The 16,238-nt window shown below is 38.6% G+C and overlaps 1 protein-coding gene across 1 annotated transcript in view; it reads right to left on the bottom strand.

The window, feature by feature from the left end:
- Positions 1–731: 731 nt before the first annotated feature.
- CD36 (CD36 molecule) overlaps positions 732–16,238 on the bottom strand; it is a 29,416-nt gene continuing 13,909 nt past the window's right edge. Inside the window, exons 4-14 of the mRNA XM_054222747.1 lie at positions 15,222–15,366; positions 12,358–12,537; positions 12,117–12,208; positions 11,632–11,678; positions 9,246–9,315; positions 7,484–7,671; positions 6,587–6,705; positions 5,162–5,235; positions 4,333–4,387; positions 3,973–4,137; positions 732–3,235 (exon numbers count right to left, since the gene is read on the bottom strand). Coding sequence (XP_054078722.1) covers positions 3,973–4,137; positions 4,333–4,387; positions 5,162–5,235; positions 6,587–6,705; positions 7,484–7,671; positions 9,246–9,315; positions 11,632–11,678; positions 12,117–12,208; positions 12,358–12,537; positions 15,222–15,366 — 1,135 coding nt within the window. The 3' untranslated portion in view covers positions 732–3,235. The remainder of the gene's footprint in view (positions 3,236–3,972; positions 4,138–4,332; positions 4,388–5,161; positions 5,236–6,586; positions 6,706–7,483; positions 7,672–9,245; positions 9,316–11,631; positions 11,679–12,116; positions 12,209–12,357; positions 12,538–15,221; positions 15,367–16,238) is intronic.

Raw genomic sequence — 16,238 nt, 5'->3', positions numbered from 1 at the left:
CAAGTCCTTGCCTAGACTCACAGTTAAAACATCAGAGAAAACATCAATTGTCTTTCGTTTTCAGGGTGTAGTAGTAGTAGCATGTTTACATTACTTTAACAGACACTGGTAAACTAGGTGAGAAAAACAGGTTTTAAGAAAGGCTTTGAAAGCATAATTACAGTTTGAGATCAAGAGCTGGCACACCTGCTGTGGGGTGTAAGCATGTGGGCTGTTAGATCTTGGGTCAGATCTGATTTTCTCCAGAGATTTTCACCCATAAGGGCCTGGGGTGATTGGGAAACCTGAGGTGTGAGCGTAGCTGGGGTCACCTCCTACCCAACCTGCCTGGCCCACAGAGCCAGCAAAGGATGTCGTAATGTGCTGCTGGATGTGCTAATGCCATCCTGCCAGCACCTCCCGCTCAAGGGAGTTGAAGGCAGGTCTCTCTCTGAGCTTGGTGTTCTGGGATTGTTTTAAAATTGCTTCAGTTTAGACATGGTGGTGCTCAGCTCTGCCCACAAATTCTCCTCCGTTTTGTAATCCGGAGCACAAATACTGTATGTCACCGGTATTTGTAATATATCACACGGCAACACGAAACGTGATGCGCACTTCTAAGCAGCTGTAATGTGCCAGATTACAATGACATAGCAAGGTTAGCCATTAAGCTTGCTTATTCATGAATTTACAAAATCAATCTCTAGGAAAAGAAAACACACTCAAAATACCAAGAAAAGAAACACAAGGAGTTCATTATCCAACACAGAAGACTTTATTTACAATTAGACATAATGATGTCAGAAATAAGAGTTTGAGTTTTATTTTATTTGTAATGAGTTCATTAACATTTCTAAAAAAATGTTTATCCTGCACTTTTTGAACAAATGTAAATACTTAACATTAGCCTTAATAACATGAATGAACAATAACTGTAACCAATGCTTCGGACAAAACAAATACAGATTATAATTCAAGTGCAGTCTAAGTGCTGAACATAGTTTAAAAGTCCAAACCTGCATTGAGATCAATGAGATTATACATAGGAACAAAGGTATTTGTGTGCATGCAACATTGGGCCCTGAGACATTTAAAATCATGGCCTGACTTGCTGGATCACTGCTGCTGGAGCACCACATAGCACTAAACACCAGTACAGCAAACGCTAACTTGCTGGCAGTGGACTCAAAGCCAAAGAAAATTGAGCTGAAACGCTGGCGTGTCAAAAACGACAGCAGAATTGCTGTTGTTCCTTTGGTGAAAAGATCTCACTTTTATATTCTGGCCCAAAAGACTAGTTGTAGTATAAAAAGTTAGTGTCAGATCTTAAACCACAGCAGAGCTGTGCATGTTTCGGAGGAGAAGGTGACTTAATGACTTTAGTGGTCCTCATACTTTTTTGGCCAGGCCATAGGACTCTAGGGATGCCTTCAATTATGTCAAACTGTCAGCAGACTAATATGAGCACAGAGCATCACATATGACACCAGCAATATGAGAGACAGAGACAGACACAGAGATGAGAGAAAGGTCTTATTTTCATTGACTAGCAAGCACTGTGAGTAATCAAACACATTGGCTCTCTAAGTGAGAGCAGAGCTTCCCTTGAGTGCCGTGCCTTCTTCACATCTCCTGTCCTCTTACTTTGCATTTCCAGCTCACAGCTGGAAAAAGAGTGTAGCTATGTACCACATAGACCTTGCCTTCAAGAATAATGTCTCAGGTTTTCTGTGACTCATGAGCTCTATTGACAGCTACAGAACTTTTTCCACAAGGAACATGTGATTAAAAAACCAGCATTTCGGTTTCTTGGGTTTTTCACTTTATTTCCAAAGTGTGAAAACACCTGGTGAAAGATATTGTCCTTTACTAGCAAGGTAAATCTTCCTGGTTTAAAGTCCATTGTAGCACTATTTCCAAACACCAGGCTATGAGAGGCTGGCCATTTTTGATTTTCCTTTTTCTTTGCTGCTCTTATTTAAGGGGACAAAAGATCCAAGAAGAAATCTTTAAAAATGCCAAACTTAGGCTCTTGTTCTGAATTCAGTGAGTCCATGGGAAAAGTAGATACCCCACAACACTCACTATCTGCCCCATTGACTCTCATTTCTAAGATATAGCATTCAGATTAAATGAAAAAGTAAGCCATTTATGCAGATGGCAGTGTTTGCTACCTGTCTACAGGCTGATGCACTTCATTAAACAAATGGTTGCACAAATTTCTTTGTGGCAAATGGTCTATGAGTAAAGAATTGCGGCTACCTGTTTTCATTTATGTTTTTCTATAGCAAGGAAGTGGAACCCTCTGATATTTGATCAAAATCGTTATCTCAGGCCTTCCTGTGTCTGGAGCATTCTGGAATATTTTCTACTGACCCTAGAGGGGACATATGAGATCACTCCCTAAGGGAGGCGGTGGACAAAGTGGGGTTAGGGCAGAGCAGAGGCTGGTGTTCAAGCAACAGCCAGGAAGAAAAGCACACAGGAGGCAACAGTAAGAGCAGAGGAGCCGGTTGGGAGTTAGGGAGTAGCTCAGGTTGCTAAACAGCTGTGGAGCCAAATGTTGATGAGCTCCATCAACATACAAATGACTGTGGTGTGTCTATGAGTCATCTCCATATAAAATGTATAAACCATGTATTTTAGTAAGTCTTTTATTAACTTCATGTACTACAGTTAGTAACTTTACATAATAAACTTCACATTCAACGCAATTCACATCCCTGAATAGAGGATAGAGAGCAGTTCTATTGCAGCAGCTTCCATTCCTTGAAGGAACAGAAAGAAACATTGCAATGAGAGCATCTAGAGCACAGCATGAGCTCAAAGGTGTTGTCATTCCCAGCCCGTGCTCAGAGACAGAACATCAGCAAACGGCTTTCGTTTGTCTTGCAAATCCCAGAAGAAAAAAAGGAGCAAGTTGCATAAATGGCAGAAGGTGGACTAAAATCCAACTGCATCTCAACTTCAGTTGGCTTAAATGTCATTTAAAATTTGTAACAAGGTTCAAATAATCAAAGTTATTTGAAAACATAGTTTCCATGGTGGCCTCTTTAGCAGTGTCAGAAGTGTGGACCTTTGGAAACATCAGCTTATTTGGGTTAGTGAGTTGGTCTTCTCAAAATGGAAAAGCATGTTGAATTCCATAGCACGTGGACTGCTATGCCTTGAATCATACCTTTTGTCTCTGCATTTTAACATGCTGCTCGGCTGAAATTTCCATTTAACATTGCCTACCTCTGAAGTCTTTTGTTACCTGTAGTGAAATAAAATCAGAATTCAGCATGTGGTGAGATAAGTCTTCTTAAAAATTTCTCTTTACTACAGCATACTTTTCACCATAACATTCATGTCTCTGCACTTTTACTAAATCACTCCAAAAATGTGATTGTTTCCCTAGATGTCAGTGCATTAATCCACCACTTGGTTATTCTGCCCATGATGGGAGTATATTTAGTCTTAGTGGGCTAGGTATGTTCAGGAGATGTTTAGGGTAACATGACAGCGATACACAACTGAGAGAAAGAAGTGAGAAACCCTATCCAACACTTAATAAAAAATGTCATTTACAGCGGGTTCTCTGAACGCCAGACAGGGGTATGTCCTGGAAAAGCACAGGAATCTGCAACTGTGTGGCCTCTGTCCCAGGGAAGTACTAGAGGGCACTTCTGAACAGTTTAGCAATCTTGGGTAAAAAGTCTATTTTCATAAACCCACAACAATCGTGTTGTGTTCTGGAATAAAAAAATTGTTGGTCTTCTGATATAGTTCCCAATACCCTCTCCTGGGTGTGTTAAGAGCATCCTGAAAGATTAAGGCTGGGAAGAGAATTTGAAAACATTAGCTAAATTATCTGGATGATTTCCCACAGAACAACTGCTGGATTTCCTAGCACTTGAAAAATAAGAACAGCTAAATAGGTAATGATTCTGAACTTCTTGAAACCCTGAGGAAAAGTTAGTGCTGAGGACTGAGCCATTGGTGCTTACTTACTTATTTTAATTTCTTTGATCTGCATATGAAATAGGAACCCATGAATGAGACGAACAGCACAGAACCTGCGATCATTAACACCATCTGCAGCACACTCAGCATCTGGACCCGACCGGTGACTTTATTTCTGAACATTTCTGCTTTCGCATCCCCAATAACAGCAGACTGAAACAGTGCAAGAAAAATGTCAGTGAAAGGTAAGATACAAGCCCTCACTTGCTGACTATATTCTTGGTGTGTGCAAATCACAGCATGAGTTTAATTGCCCAATTTCAGGGCACCAACTCTGAAAAAGCTGTGTCGGTGTTTTTCTGTTTGTTTTTTAAACAGGGAAGATTAATTGACAGAAAACATACTAACCTCATTTAGCCAAAGAAGAGGAAAAATATAAGGTTTTTGAACTTTTGATAAAGCTCTGAAATGAGAAAATAAGTACAGCATGTTACCCTTAGTTTGGTGCATAAGCCCAGTCTCTATTTAAATATTTTTCTTCTCCTCTAACTACATTTCTACCTTCCAGATGTACCTTTTATGTATAGTTTTGGACCGGAAAAAAAGTGAGCCTACATTTAATAACAGCCATTTTACATATCAGGCAACCATCTCTCTCTCTTAGTTTTCCATATGTGGGTACTCAGAAAGAAGAAAGGTTGGACATAGCTTGGTGCTGGTGGGAGGGGTCTGAAGATCTGTGTGGTGTTCACCTGCCAGATGTAGAGGATCCCAAAATATACATCTGTACCTGTACACTTGGGCCAACAAAGAGAAAAGAAACAGCTAGAGACCCATCAACCCTTGTGATAGAGTCCGTCTAGTGACAGAGCACACATAAATTCTCTCTCTTATTGGATTTGTTACAGAAAATACATTTTGCCTTCTAGTTCATCCTCATGGCCCCCGTTTGGGGTTTTGTAAGCGTGTTATTTTTAAGAACATGTTGCCTTGTGAGCTTCTGTGGGGAAATCAAATGTGTGTTAAAATACTGCCTTGCTCAAGAAGGCTTGGTCTTTTGCTGAAATTTATGTTCTCTGACAAGTCATGTCAGAAATTTTTGCAAGAAAGATGAAAAGTCTTTGGGGAAGTATTTCAATTCCTTCTTTTCCCAGCTATTTCTACTGACAGTCTTACAGGCCAATTAACCCTCTTGAAAAAAAAAAAATTTAAAACAAAATAATGAAGTAATACTTACTCAATTTTTGGTGCAGGCTTCACAAGGAGGTTTACTTGCAGCCTTTTTGCAAATTGCAGTGTAAAACCAGTGGTCTAAAACCAGAAAAAAAAAAACCACAAACAAACACATTAATTTAAATTTCTGAATTGGATGCCTAAACCTAGAATATGGACTGTGTCGAAAAGCATTTTGGTATAATTTTATCCTTATGTTTTGAAGAATTCCATTTTTATGAAATTTTAGTGTCTCTAAGGGTGTCTCATTTCTCATAGAAGTTCTGATTTTGTGGATTTACTGTAGTTACTTTTGTAATTTGCAATTAAAACTGAAGGCAAAAAAAAGGTTAAAAATACTAAATCAGTCATGAAATGTTTAATATAAAAATGTTTTTTAGTTTGTTTGGTTTATTTTACCAACAGAAATTAGCTAAATTTTCTTTTTCAATAAAAATTATGTTTAACTTGCACAGGGCCAAACCCAAACATTTCATATCAGAATAAATATATCAAAACAGAGGTCAGACTGTTCTTCATCGCCTTCTTTTCCCCTCTGTCCTCCATAAAAACAAGACAGGGTGTTATTCTTGAAAATTTCATATCAGATTTAGGAAATTCTGGTTGATGTTTCTATTCCAAATAAGGTTTAATAAAATTAAATCTTTGTTTCTTTGTTCTCTATTCCAAATAAGGTTTGGAATAGTAAACAAAGAAACAAAGATTTAATTTTAGATTTTCTCATTGAAGTTATATAGCTTAACTGACAAGTTATATGACTAAACATATTTTAGTGAAAAATTCTGAATTTTACCTTTTCATCCAAATTCAAAGCAAAATAAAATTTTGAAACCTTAGAATTCATCACACAATTCAGAAAACTTTGGTAAATACACTTAAAATTAAGAATCTGAATCACTGGAACAGAGATAGAGGGAAAATCGAAGGCAATAAAAATCAGAGGTGTCATAAATTCATTCTGTTTGGGAGTTCTGTTGGACAATCCAAGTCACAAAGACAATATTAGATCTGTTCTAGTCTGTTCAGACTTCTAGCAATTTTCTTGGAAATAAACTGATCTATATTTATTTCATTTCAATTGAGTTAGTAATTATACAAAAATGGCTAGTTATAGAAAATGAAAAAAAACCTGAGTATAGAGGGAACAGAAAAGAATTTTCTTCAAAGTTTGCAGAATCTATTTAATCCCACATTACCATAAGGAAAAATCAAGTCTTATTTTCCAAACTTTGAAGGCCAGAATGAGACAAAGTTCTGCTCTAAAATTCCCCTGCTAAAACCGTAACACTTGTGTGAGCAGATCTTGCAAGAGCAAGCATGAAAATATTGTATCTTCTGCTTGTCCCTCTGGTAAAAGGCATGCTCTACTATAATTAAATTTAAACATGGCAAGTTTAGTGAGTTACAATTATTAAATATTGGGACTTACAGGCTCTACGTCTAGAAACGTCTCGTGCTCCATCTCATTTGGGCTCAGTCCTTCAACATCGTGCAACACAGAATCACTTGCATGAAGAAAATGCGGAAGAGAGATAAATACCGGTCTTCCTATTTGAAAAAAACAAACTCATTTGAATCATTAAGCCTGGTTTCAGTGCTTCTCTTCTGAGTCCATTTTCCATGCAAACATAGGTTTTTATATAGACACACAGTCCTGATAAAAATGTTCATAGTCCCACCGCCCAAAAAAACTGTGAGGATTTCTGCCTAGGAAAATTTGCACGGAAAAATAAATTGCAGTTGTAAATCCTGCTTGTCTATGTCCACACTGGGGAGCAGGCAGTGCTCCCAGTTTCACACTGAGGTGTGAACTGTCACTGTTTCCCCCACCCTCGTGATCTTGTTTTAGTGGAAAGCAAGCCTGAAGGGAACCCATGCAGTCCACTCTGCAACATAGACTCTGTATATATTTATTTTATTAAACCAATGCTAACCTTAGCCGATAGCGTCTCTCAATCTCTGCATGTGTATATAAATGTGTAGGCACACACAGAGCGTCTGTGAATTATCACAAATACAAGGACTGTGGCTATCTCTGGTTTTTATACAGTGCCTATAAAATCGTCTTCTTTCCTTTCTATATATGCATTCCTGCAGTTGCAGTACACAGTCTGTAGTATCACCATTTTGCATAGCACTATGCAAAATACAGAAATACTGTAGTCCTCATTTGGGGAAATGAGGCTACAGAAAAATGAAAGGTCTCACAGGCAATCTGTAGAAGTATTCACAGACAAACACGAGCGTCCTGGATCTTAGAGCAACACCTGAGCTACAGGGCACGTGCTTTCTCCCCAGTTAAATGGCTTGTTCGGCAGTACTATACCTGCTTTGCAAGCACTAATGTCTAGGACTCCAGCTATTGTGCAGTTCTTTGATATGACTTCATCTGTACAAAAGCAATAATTATCTCTGACTTCAGCAGGTGATGCAAATGCTTGACGAGGAACTGTGAAACGATAGAGTGGGATTCCCTTCACATTCTGTATGCCCTGGAAAACTCCATAGATCGATCTGAATATAAAAGAGGAGAAACGTGTTTCAGTCATTTGGATTAAAAATCTGAATTCATGGCAATACTCCTCAAGGATCCCTCAACTGTCTCCCTCTTAAAAGAAACGAGTAGTCCAGGGAGCCAATGTCCAGGGTCCCTTCACACTGTTCAGCAGATGGTAGGGGATGTTGTACAAGCTCAGAGGTGAGCACAACAATACACAAAAAGACAGACAAAAATACTACTAATAAACAATATACACAAAACTGACACTTCTACACCCACTGTTTTTGAAAGATTTTGGACTCCAGTAGAGATACTCACCAATATAAATCAGTCTGCTATAGGTTTTTGCTGACCTGATGATACTAATCTAAGCTTTGTGATGCAGGCAACATTCTGCATATAACCTTAGTCCGTTGTGTACGAATGAGAATACCACTTAAGCTGCTTTTTGCTGATACATTATCAACTAATAGGAAGCTGTGGTTGTTACACAGTAATGTAACCAGGGCAGCAATACTTCGTATTGCAGCCAAACCACAGAAGGGGTCTGGGTTTTGCAACATGGACAGAACCGTTTTCCATGACCCCATTTCAGCACAAACTTTGGGTGATTGTTCATTAATTGTGAGAATTAAATGGCCAAAGGGAACTCACAAACTGTGTACAATTGATCCAAATAATTTTATCATTTCTCCTCTGCATAGAATTTCTTTTTCCATGACTTGTGAATTGCTTTCCAGTTTGGGGATACAATTACTTCACCAAAAAAAAAAAAAAAATCCACAAAAAAAAAAACAACTTTCAGTTCATGCAAAAACACTGATCTTTAAAAACAAACAGTCTGCAAAGAAAATGCCCCACTTTAAACCTGGTTAAAAGGAAGCAGCTGTTTCCAGGCAGCAAAATAAATAAAGGGATCGAACCACCCAAAGTAAATACACTGTGATGCACTTTAAATCTTTTAACGTTGCTTTTAGTGATCCCACTGGAGAGCTCAGGGACACTGGATAGCCACAGCAGAAGAAGCAGGCTGAAAAGCCATCAGTATGGGATGCATTAAGCAGGTTTGTTTGTTTATAATAGATAAAAATAAAATACATAAAAATATCCTGTGAGAAAACAATTTCAAGTACCTAGTGTATGACAATAAATCCTGCTCTGCATAGAGGATGTTCTGCAGAAATGCCAAAGACGGCCCTAACTAGCCCCTGCTGTATCTATGCAGAGGGATAAATGGTCTTCTTAGATCGAATAAGGCAGGTTATAGGCTGGGTCCTGGTCTTAGAAGAAGTTCAAACTTTGAATCCTGTGTCCCTCAATGTCTGTCATAGATCCATAACAGTTTACAACAGTGTCAGATATTCCTGAATTATACATCTGCAACTGGCTGAAACAAAATACACCATAAATGGCTTGCTGTTTGACATAAATAAAAGCATAGAATCATGAGCACCGCTCACGAATTCACTCATGCTTAGGCGAAAGGTTATATGTTGAGCTGGCTCAGCGACCTGAGCCCAGGAGGAGCCACTGCAGCTGCCCTCTGAAAGGAAAGACGGTGTGGGTGGCACACGCAGGACCAGCCTACCTGCAAATGTCGGAGGAGAAGAAGCGCAGTACCTGATCCTTCTTAACAAATGGTGGGAATGACGCCCCATCTGTGAATAAAATAAGAGCTTGAAAGCAATTCTGCTTAGAAGACACGATTTAATTTCTAGGTCAACACAGCTGTTACTTTCATATAAAGCTGTGAACAAAGTAAACAAATTGAGTCATTTATGGGGAAAAAAATTATGGAAATTATGGCACAGTGACAGGTACTCCACAGATAAGATTTTGTTGTTTTTGAAAGCGAGCCAAATTGCAGCAGCTTTTTATTTTTTTCCCAGATGTAAAGCTATATGATCAAGCTCATTAAAAAAAAACAAAACAGTCCTGCTTAATATGAATCCCAATACCTGCTGCCATTGCTTCAAGGTTTAAGCAGTCTAAAACCCTAAGCTTTTCTAGAGATGCTTGGTTCGCCTGCTGTTATGGCACTCAGGGCCTACAAGAAACACAGCTTTAGACTTCAAAACTGCCTATTTAATAATCAGTGCTAAACCTTTTTTCACCACAGATTGCTCAAGTGGACCTCTGTAAGCTGTGATCCTGAGATCCTCTCTATAGCTAAGGGAGAGAAGAAAGCGCTTCTAGGGCACTAGCCATCTCACCCCATGGTAGACATGCAAAATAGGTCAGAGTAGCAGCATTTTGGTGATGTCTTTTTCTCCACTTATAAAAAGAATGCAGACAGCCAGTTCAGATGCATGTTTCTGCATTGCAAGCATCCAGAGTTAAGTAAGAGGACCCTATGCCATTTTTCCAAACAAGGTGTTGTAACAAACCTTTAACCAGTACATTTGTTACTTCTTGCTACAATTTCTGCTTAGTTTCTTAGTCAGCCATCATAACCAAGGAACTGAAAACATCTGTGGTATCTTTGAATCTAGTTGGCAAAAGCAAGAAAGCTAAATTACATACTGCCACTTGCCCACTGCTGACAGAAGCACTTTTTCTTAAAGAAGATCCAAGACCATCCTAGACACACTATTTCTAAATCTTGGCAGTCTTGGAGAGTTTGCAAACATGGACTCATTTCAAACCCCGTACAAGAATACTGTTTAATATTTTTATCTAGATACTTACTTGTACTACACATGCTGTGCTTTGGTGTAAAAGCTTACAAGATAAGAAGGAATTCTCAGACTTACTTGCAAGATTTTCTGAACCTGCTGCTTCTCTAAACATTTGGTCTCTCCTGAGCAGTCGCACTGAATGCCTTTGTAAACTGTGCTATAACCTTTGCTAATAAGGATAATCTCCATATTGTATCTCCATACTGTACTGGAGCACTTAGTACTTAGAACTAGAGCACTTAGCTGAGTATGTTTATTCCATCAGCTCTGAAAGAAGGAAAATTAAAAAGCTGTCCCTGGGGGAAAAAAGGGTTCAGGCTCCATAAGAAAGAAAGAAAGTCCCAGAACCTAAAAAAATATTGTCTCTTACAAAATTACATATTTTAAAAACGAACTAATCCTTCCTGATTCACAGATTTTTTGAAAGTCATATTCTTGTGATGTATTTGAAATACTTAAAAATCACTTGCCATATGCACTGGCTTATAAGTAAAATGATCTATGCCAGCCAAAGCAGTACAGAAAAGGATCAAAAAATCCAAAAACCTGCTTGTTTTGATGTTTGCTTACTGAAGGCCTACACTTCTTTGCAAAAGCCTCCACCAGCTCAACAGATTCTGGTGTCCTCACAGTGATGCTTTCACTCATCAAAGAAAAAATATCACTTTGAACAAATGTATCAGCAAACAACTCAACTGTTTTCATACGCATTCCAAAAACAAATTCAAAAATATCCCTCTCCAGTTTATTCATCCCAAGCTGAACTACTTCTCTTCTTCATCCATTCTCACCTGCTAGCGGCCTCTAAACCACTTACCTGAGAGCCTTATCCCTTAACACCTCAATTTCTTTTCATATCTCAGTATAAAACTTTTCTGTCCATTCCATTTATTTTATTTTTCAACACTGTAAATTAATGTACATTATTAGAATGCAAAGATAATTTTTCTACTGCTATACAAAAAAAAAAAGTCTTAGTTATATTGTACCATAAAGATAATTGGTAGAAACAGAGAACCAGACTCTTTTCTTGAGTCTCTTCCACATCTACTCTAGCTGAAGAGGGTGTGTGCACATGTATATATAAATTAATGTACAATACTGTATAATATATATTATAAAAGATATGCATGTATAGTAGTAGAAGTATGTATACATTCATATTTATATAGACATTTAATATACAGAATATAGGACTCTCGAAGCCCAGGGGAATTAACTTAAATATTGTATCTCATTGTTCCCTTAAAATATCAAGAAATGTGTTGAAGTTTTAAAAAGCTTTAATAGGCTCACCTGTGCCATTAACCAAATCACAGTAACCTTCCCAGTATGAAAGATTCCTTTAAGATAAAAAAAAAAAGTCATGCTGCATGTAGTATATTATAACATGTAATCAATTTCATTACCTGTATTGCTAAATATAACTGCTCCAGTATAAGCCTGGTTCATTAGCAAAGTCAGAGGGTAGAAATGTTCATACATTTATTCAGATAAACTATATGATGCATTAGAGTAGGATAAAAGGGATCTAGCTACTTAAGTATGCGAAACAGAAGTAACTACTTGTACCAAAGAATCAATAATTGTCTTAAAAGCATGCTCCTAACAGAATCATAACTAGCTGAAAGAGAGAGGTGGTTTTGCTAAGCCCAGGGCTTGATCCATCTTTCCTTGAATCGTTGAAGAATTTCCATTTATCTATAGCACTTAGTTAATCAAGCCTTAAAAACCGTGCCTTCAAAATATGTATGGTCTTTAATTACACAATGCTATGATACCTTTTGTTTTTATAGCTTTCAATTATTGCTGTTTTTTTAATATCTTCTGTCCCGGTATAGACATTGTAAAGTCCGTCGAATGTTCCATTATACTGTAACAGACACAAGAAGAAGGAATAACAGTTAGAAGTACTGAAGCAGATTGTAGCATTGTCAGATTCTTCTTCCTCACAGCAGATACCTTAGTTTTTATTCACAGAATGATAACTGAAGGCTTTGCCTCCTCATTGGTTTCACTTACTGGGTAGAAGACTCCCAGAACTGGGTCCAAGGGGAAGGGGACCTTGTTTAAGAAGGGATCTTTGTATCCCCACAGCAATTCCTTCACTGTTCTGTTCTGCAGCATGGTTGACTTAGAAGCTTTAATCCAAGTGTTTAATAGTAGTTGTATAAAGGTGTTTGTATACAAGGCAGGTGCAGCCTACAACAACAATAGAATTAAAGTTTAGCATAAAATTATGCATGCTCTTATTATCAAGAACTTACCTTTATTTTTGGACTCCAAGAAAGACAATTTCCAGACTTGCAGCTCACTATGGTGAGCTTAAGTTTCTACTTAAAATTGACACTCCTTAACAAAACAATTACTGGGCATAACTTACACAAAAGCAGAAAATTTGTCTTTACTGCTTACATGAGTTCACTAGATCATCCCTAGTCACAGAATCACAGAACAGTTAGGGTTGGAAGGGACCTCTGGAGGTCATCTGCTCAAGCAGGGCCACCAAGAGCCAGTTGCCCAGGACCGTGGCCAGACAGCTTTTTAATATCTCCAAGTAATCACCTTAAATCCCTACCTGTATAACATGGGTTGTAACACTTTTGGTTTTCTATCTCTTTTCTGTCATTTCCATAGGTCACACGCTTCAGACTCACTCGCCCTATAAACATCTAAGTAAATGTATACAAGCCTTGTTACTTACTGGCTTAGATAAGTGGTTTAGATTTGCTGTTGCACTAGCAGCAAAACAACTGTATCCTGCATAAAACTGACAAAGTGCTGAGTCTCCGTTATTTCTTTACTTAGAAAGAATACATATTTACAACAAACAAGTCCTTCTTTCTGAACAGCTTTAATTCTAAATAATGGATAACATTTCCTAATTCAACGAAGAAAAACGTAGCTTTACCAGCAGTAATTGTAATGAACGTTACCAGAGGCATAAACACAAAGTCGAGTCCCTAAAGGCAATGAATAGCTTATGGAAAGCAAACAGAAATGATCTATGTTGGCCTGTCTGGTGAAGCAGGAAATTGTAACAATTTCATAAGTAAATCTGTGTAAAAACAAATAATTCTCTTAGAGCAAGTGCTCAGCCCTTAAGTAGACCATCTCTTTGTACTCAGTGCTACAGGGATAGCAATGGAAGAGCCTCTTTCACTTCCTGCCCTCCTCAACCCCCTGAATCTTCCACTCTTGTCTGAACTTCAACACAGGGAAAGCAGAAAGCATGGGTGTGACAAGATTACAAGATAGAGGAGATGTGGGTTCAATCCCCTCCAGGTTAAGAAAGTGTGAAAAACATCTGTCTAAATTCCCTTGTGGGCATTTTGACAACAAGGTTATGATATAAACAGTGGGCTCTACTGGATTGAAGTTGGTGCTGTCAAATGAGACAGGCAAAGCTGCTCTGGGAATTGGGCTTACACCAGTTGCTTCTGAACAGCAAAATGGGTCTTGGATCCTCTGTTTCCATGTCCCCTGACATGGCTGCTTCCAGGCATGAGTCTACGCTTAGACCCATAAAGAGCTACGTGGTCCAAAGTGTGGGGGCTAAGCAGTGTTAGTTAACACACGAAGGACTCTGAGTACAGAAAACAAGAACAGCTTTCCAAAAGAGAGATGCTGGCCTAAATAAGGACACGGGCAGAACATATCTCGTCTGAATAATGTCACTTGCCTTTATTTGTTAGGTCTGTTCTCCCTAGAGAACAAAAGGCTCAGGTGGACTTCATCACAATATTCCAGTACTTAAAGGGAGGCTAGAAAGAGAACTTGCTTCACAAGGAGTGACATGGAGAAGACAAGGGGCAATGGGTACAAGTTGCACCAGGAAAATTTTGTCTTGATAGAAGGGATAATTTTTTTACAGTGAGAACAGTCAATCACTGGAATGTTGCAGAGTCCCCATTGCTGGAGGTTTTCAAGGTGCAATTGGACGCAGTTCTAGAAAATCCCATCTAGGCTCCCTTTCTCAGCAAAGACTGGATCAGATGATCTTTTGAGGTCCCTTCCAATGTTGGCTTTTCTATGATTCTGTGATGGATTCTGTGATTCTATATTGTGTTAATACCAAGCATCTCTTCACTCTGCCCCTAACACCCACCCTCTCTCAGTGAACCTGAACACATACACGCGGACATCACAGAGTTAGTGCAAGACAATCAGGCAACACAACCAGGGCTGAATAAAATATGACAACTGTAAATGTCAGTCAAAGGCAAACATTCTCAACCTGTGACAAGGTAAAAACATCTGGACTGAAAAGGCTCTAGCACAACTCTAAGTGGGCACCCCGGTGCTTTTCTTTGAAGGACTAAGGTCTCAGTAAGATGGGAGAGCTCAGGGGATGCCATTGCAGTGCTGCTGAGGGGCACCATGGGGAGCAACCAGCTGGGGCAGCGAGGCCATACATACACCGAGCGTGGGATTTAATACAGCCTCCCCTGCAAAGCAGGACTGAGGATGGTATGAAAAGAGTATAGTAAATCCATATTGTACTGTTCAAGCTATACCTCACACAGAAAGGGAATCTTGATTCATTCCCACACTAAAATTGCCTAGGAGGATGCTTTCTGATACATCCCATCCAAACTGATGACTTTGCTTCGATTGATGGGAACAGGTCAATTTTCGTTTAGCGTTAAGATTACCCTGGCAATATAAGGGAACCTTAAGATATATGCAATATGTCCTCAGAATTTTTTTTTCTTAAAGATGGTAATACAATGATCCTCAGTGTAGCTGACACTGATATCATCTGGGTTCATAGAGGGGAAGCCTATCCTGTGGCAATTTCAGTATTACTAATGCTAACTTCTCCCCTAGTTCCTCCAGTATCTCAACATTTGAATGTAGACGTTATGGTTTTTTTCTTTACTTACAACAACAGCAAGGTTGAGGCATGTGATGGTGTCATTTTCTGTCCCAACAGACATATCAGGTTCAAAACGAGCAATGTTAGGCAACATGTAGGATATTGTGCCATCAGAGTTTTCTGTGATATTTACTTTAGGTAAATATCGCACCCTTGAAATACAAAATAAAAACATAGAATATTTTTAACATTTTATTTTCAAGACAACATTCCCGACTGAAGCTTTTTGAAACATTGATGAACATTTTTGTAGGTGAATGTCGAGCATTTTATAACTGCTGAAAGGATTCTAAACTTTTCATGTGAATATATGTAAAAATTCCATTTTCCATAAAACATTTTTCTTTTGGGAATATTTCCTTAGTGCTTAATGGAAATTTTTTTCTTGATACTAAAATGAAAACTAATATTTCCTTTTTATTTTTATTTCAGTAATGGACCTTGTACCTTTTTGCACTTTGTTTTAAATTAATCATATTTTGTCACATTTTTTTCTAAGCTTTCTCATGGTTGCATGTAATTAGAAGGGGATGACTCAGAACGGTTACTAAAAACTCTTAAATTTTTATTTGATATTGAAAATTTGATTTGATTTGATTTTTCTGTGTTACAACAAAACAGATTACAGGTTAAATCCGTAACGGGAGTCACTTTAATAACATTTCATATGCATGTGGGGATTTATAAGCAGTCTTTCAGCTCCACTGAGATTCTCATAAGTCTCTCAAGCATACCCTGTCAGCAGATCACTAAGGTACAAATCTCTGAGCTGCTGCAGCACTAGTTTTAGCTCAACTCTTCAAGTCCCCATCCTCCTGCTGACCCTTTTCTGGGGGCAGCATCCAGCTGGCATCATGACTTAGTCTATGCTGTGGGTCCACAAAGCTTGTCCCAGCTCCATCCCAGAAAGGATCTTCACGGTACTTCATCAGATCTTCCAGCCTGGGTGTGGGGGGCCCAAAAGGTTCAGAGAACATTTCCTCGTGGTACATAGGCAGCCAGAGCAGGTGGGCCTTACCCCAAA

This window comes from Rissa tridactyla, chromosome 1 (genome assembly GCF_028500815.1).
Source record: "Rissa tridactyla isolate bRisTri1 chromosome 1, bRisTri1.patW.cur.20221130, whole genome shotgun sequence".
NCBI classification, from domain to species: domain Eukaryota; kingdom Metazoa; phylum Chordata; class Aves; order Charadriiformes; family Laridae; genus Rissa; species Rissa tridactyla.
This window is presented reverse-complemented; position numbering and strand designations above follow the sequence as displayed.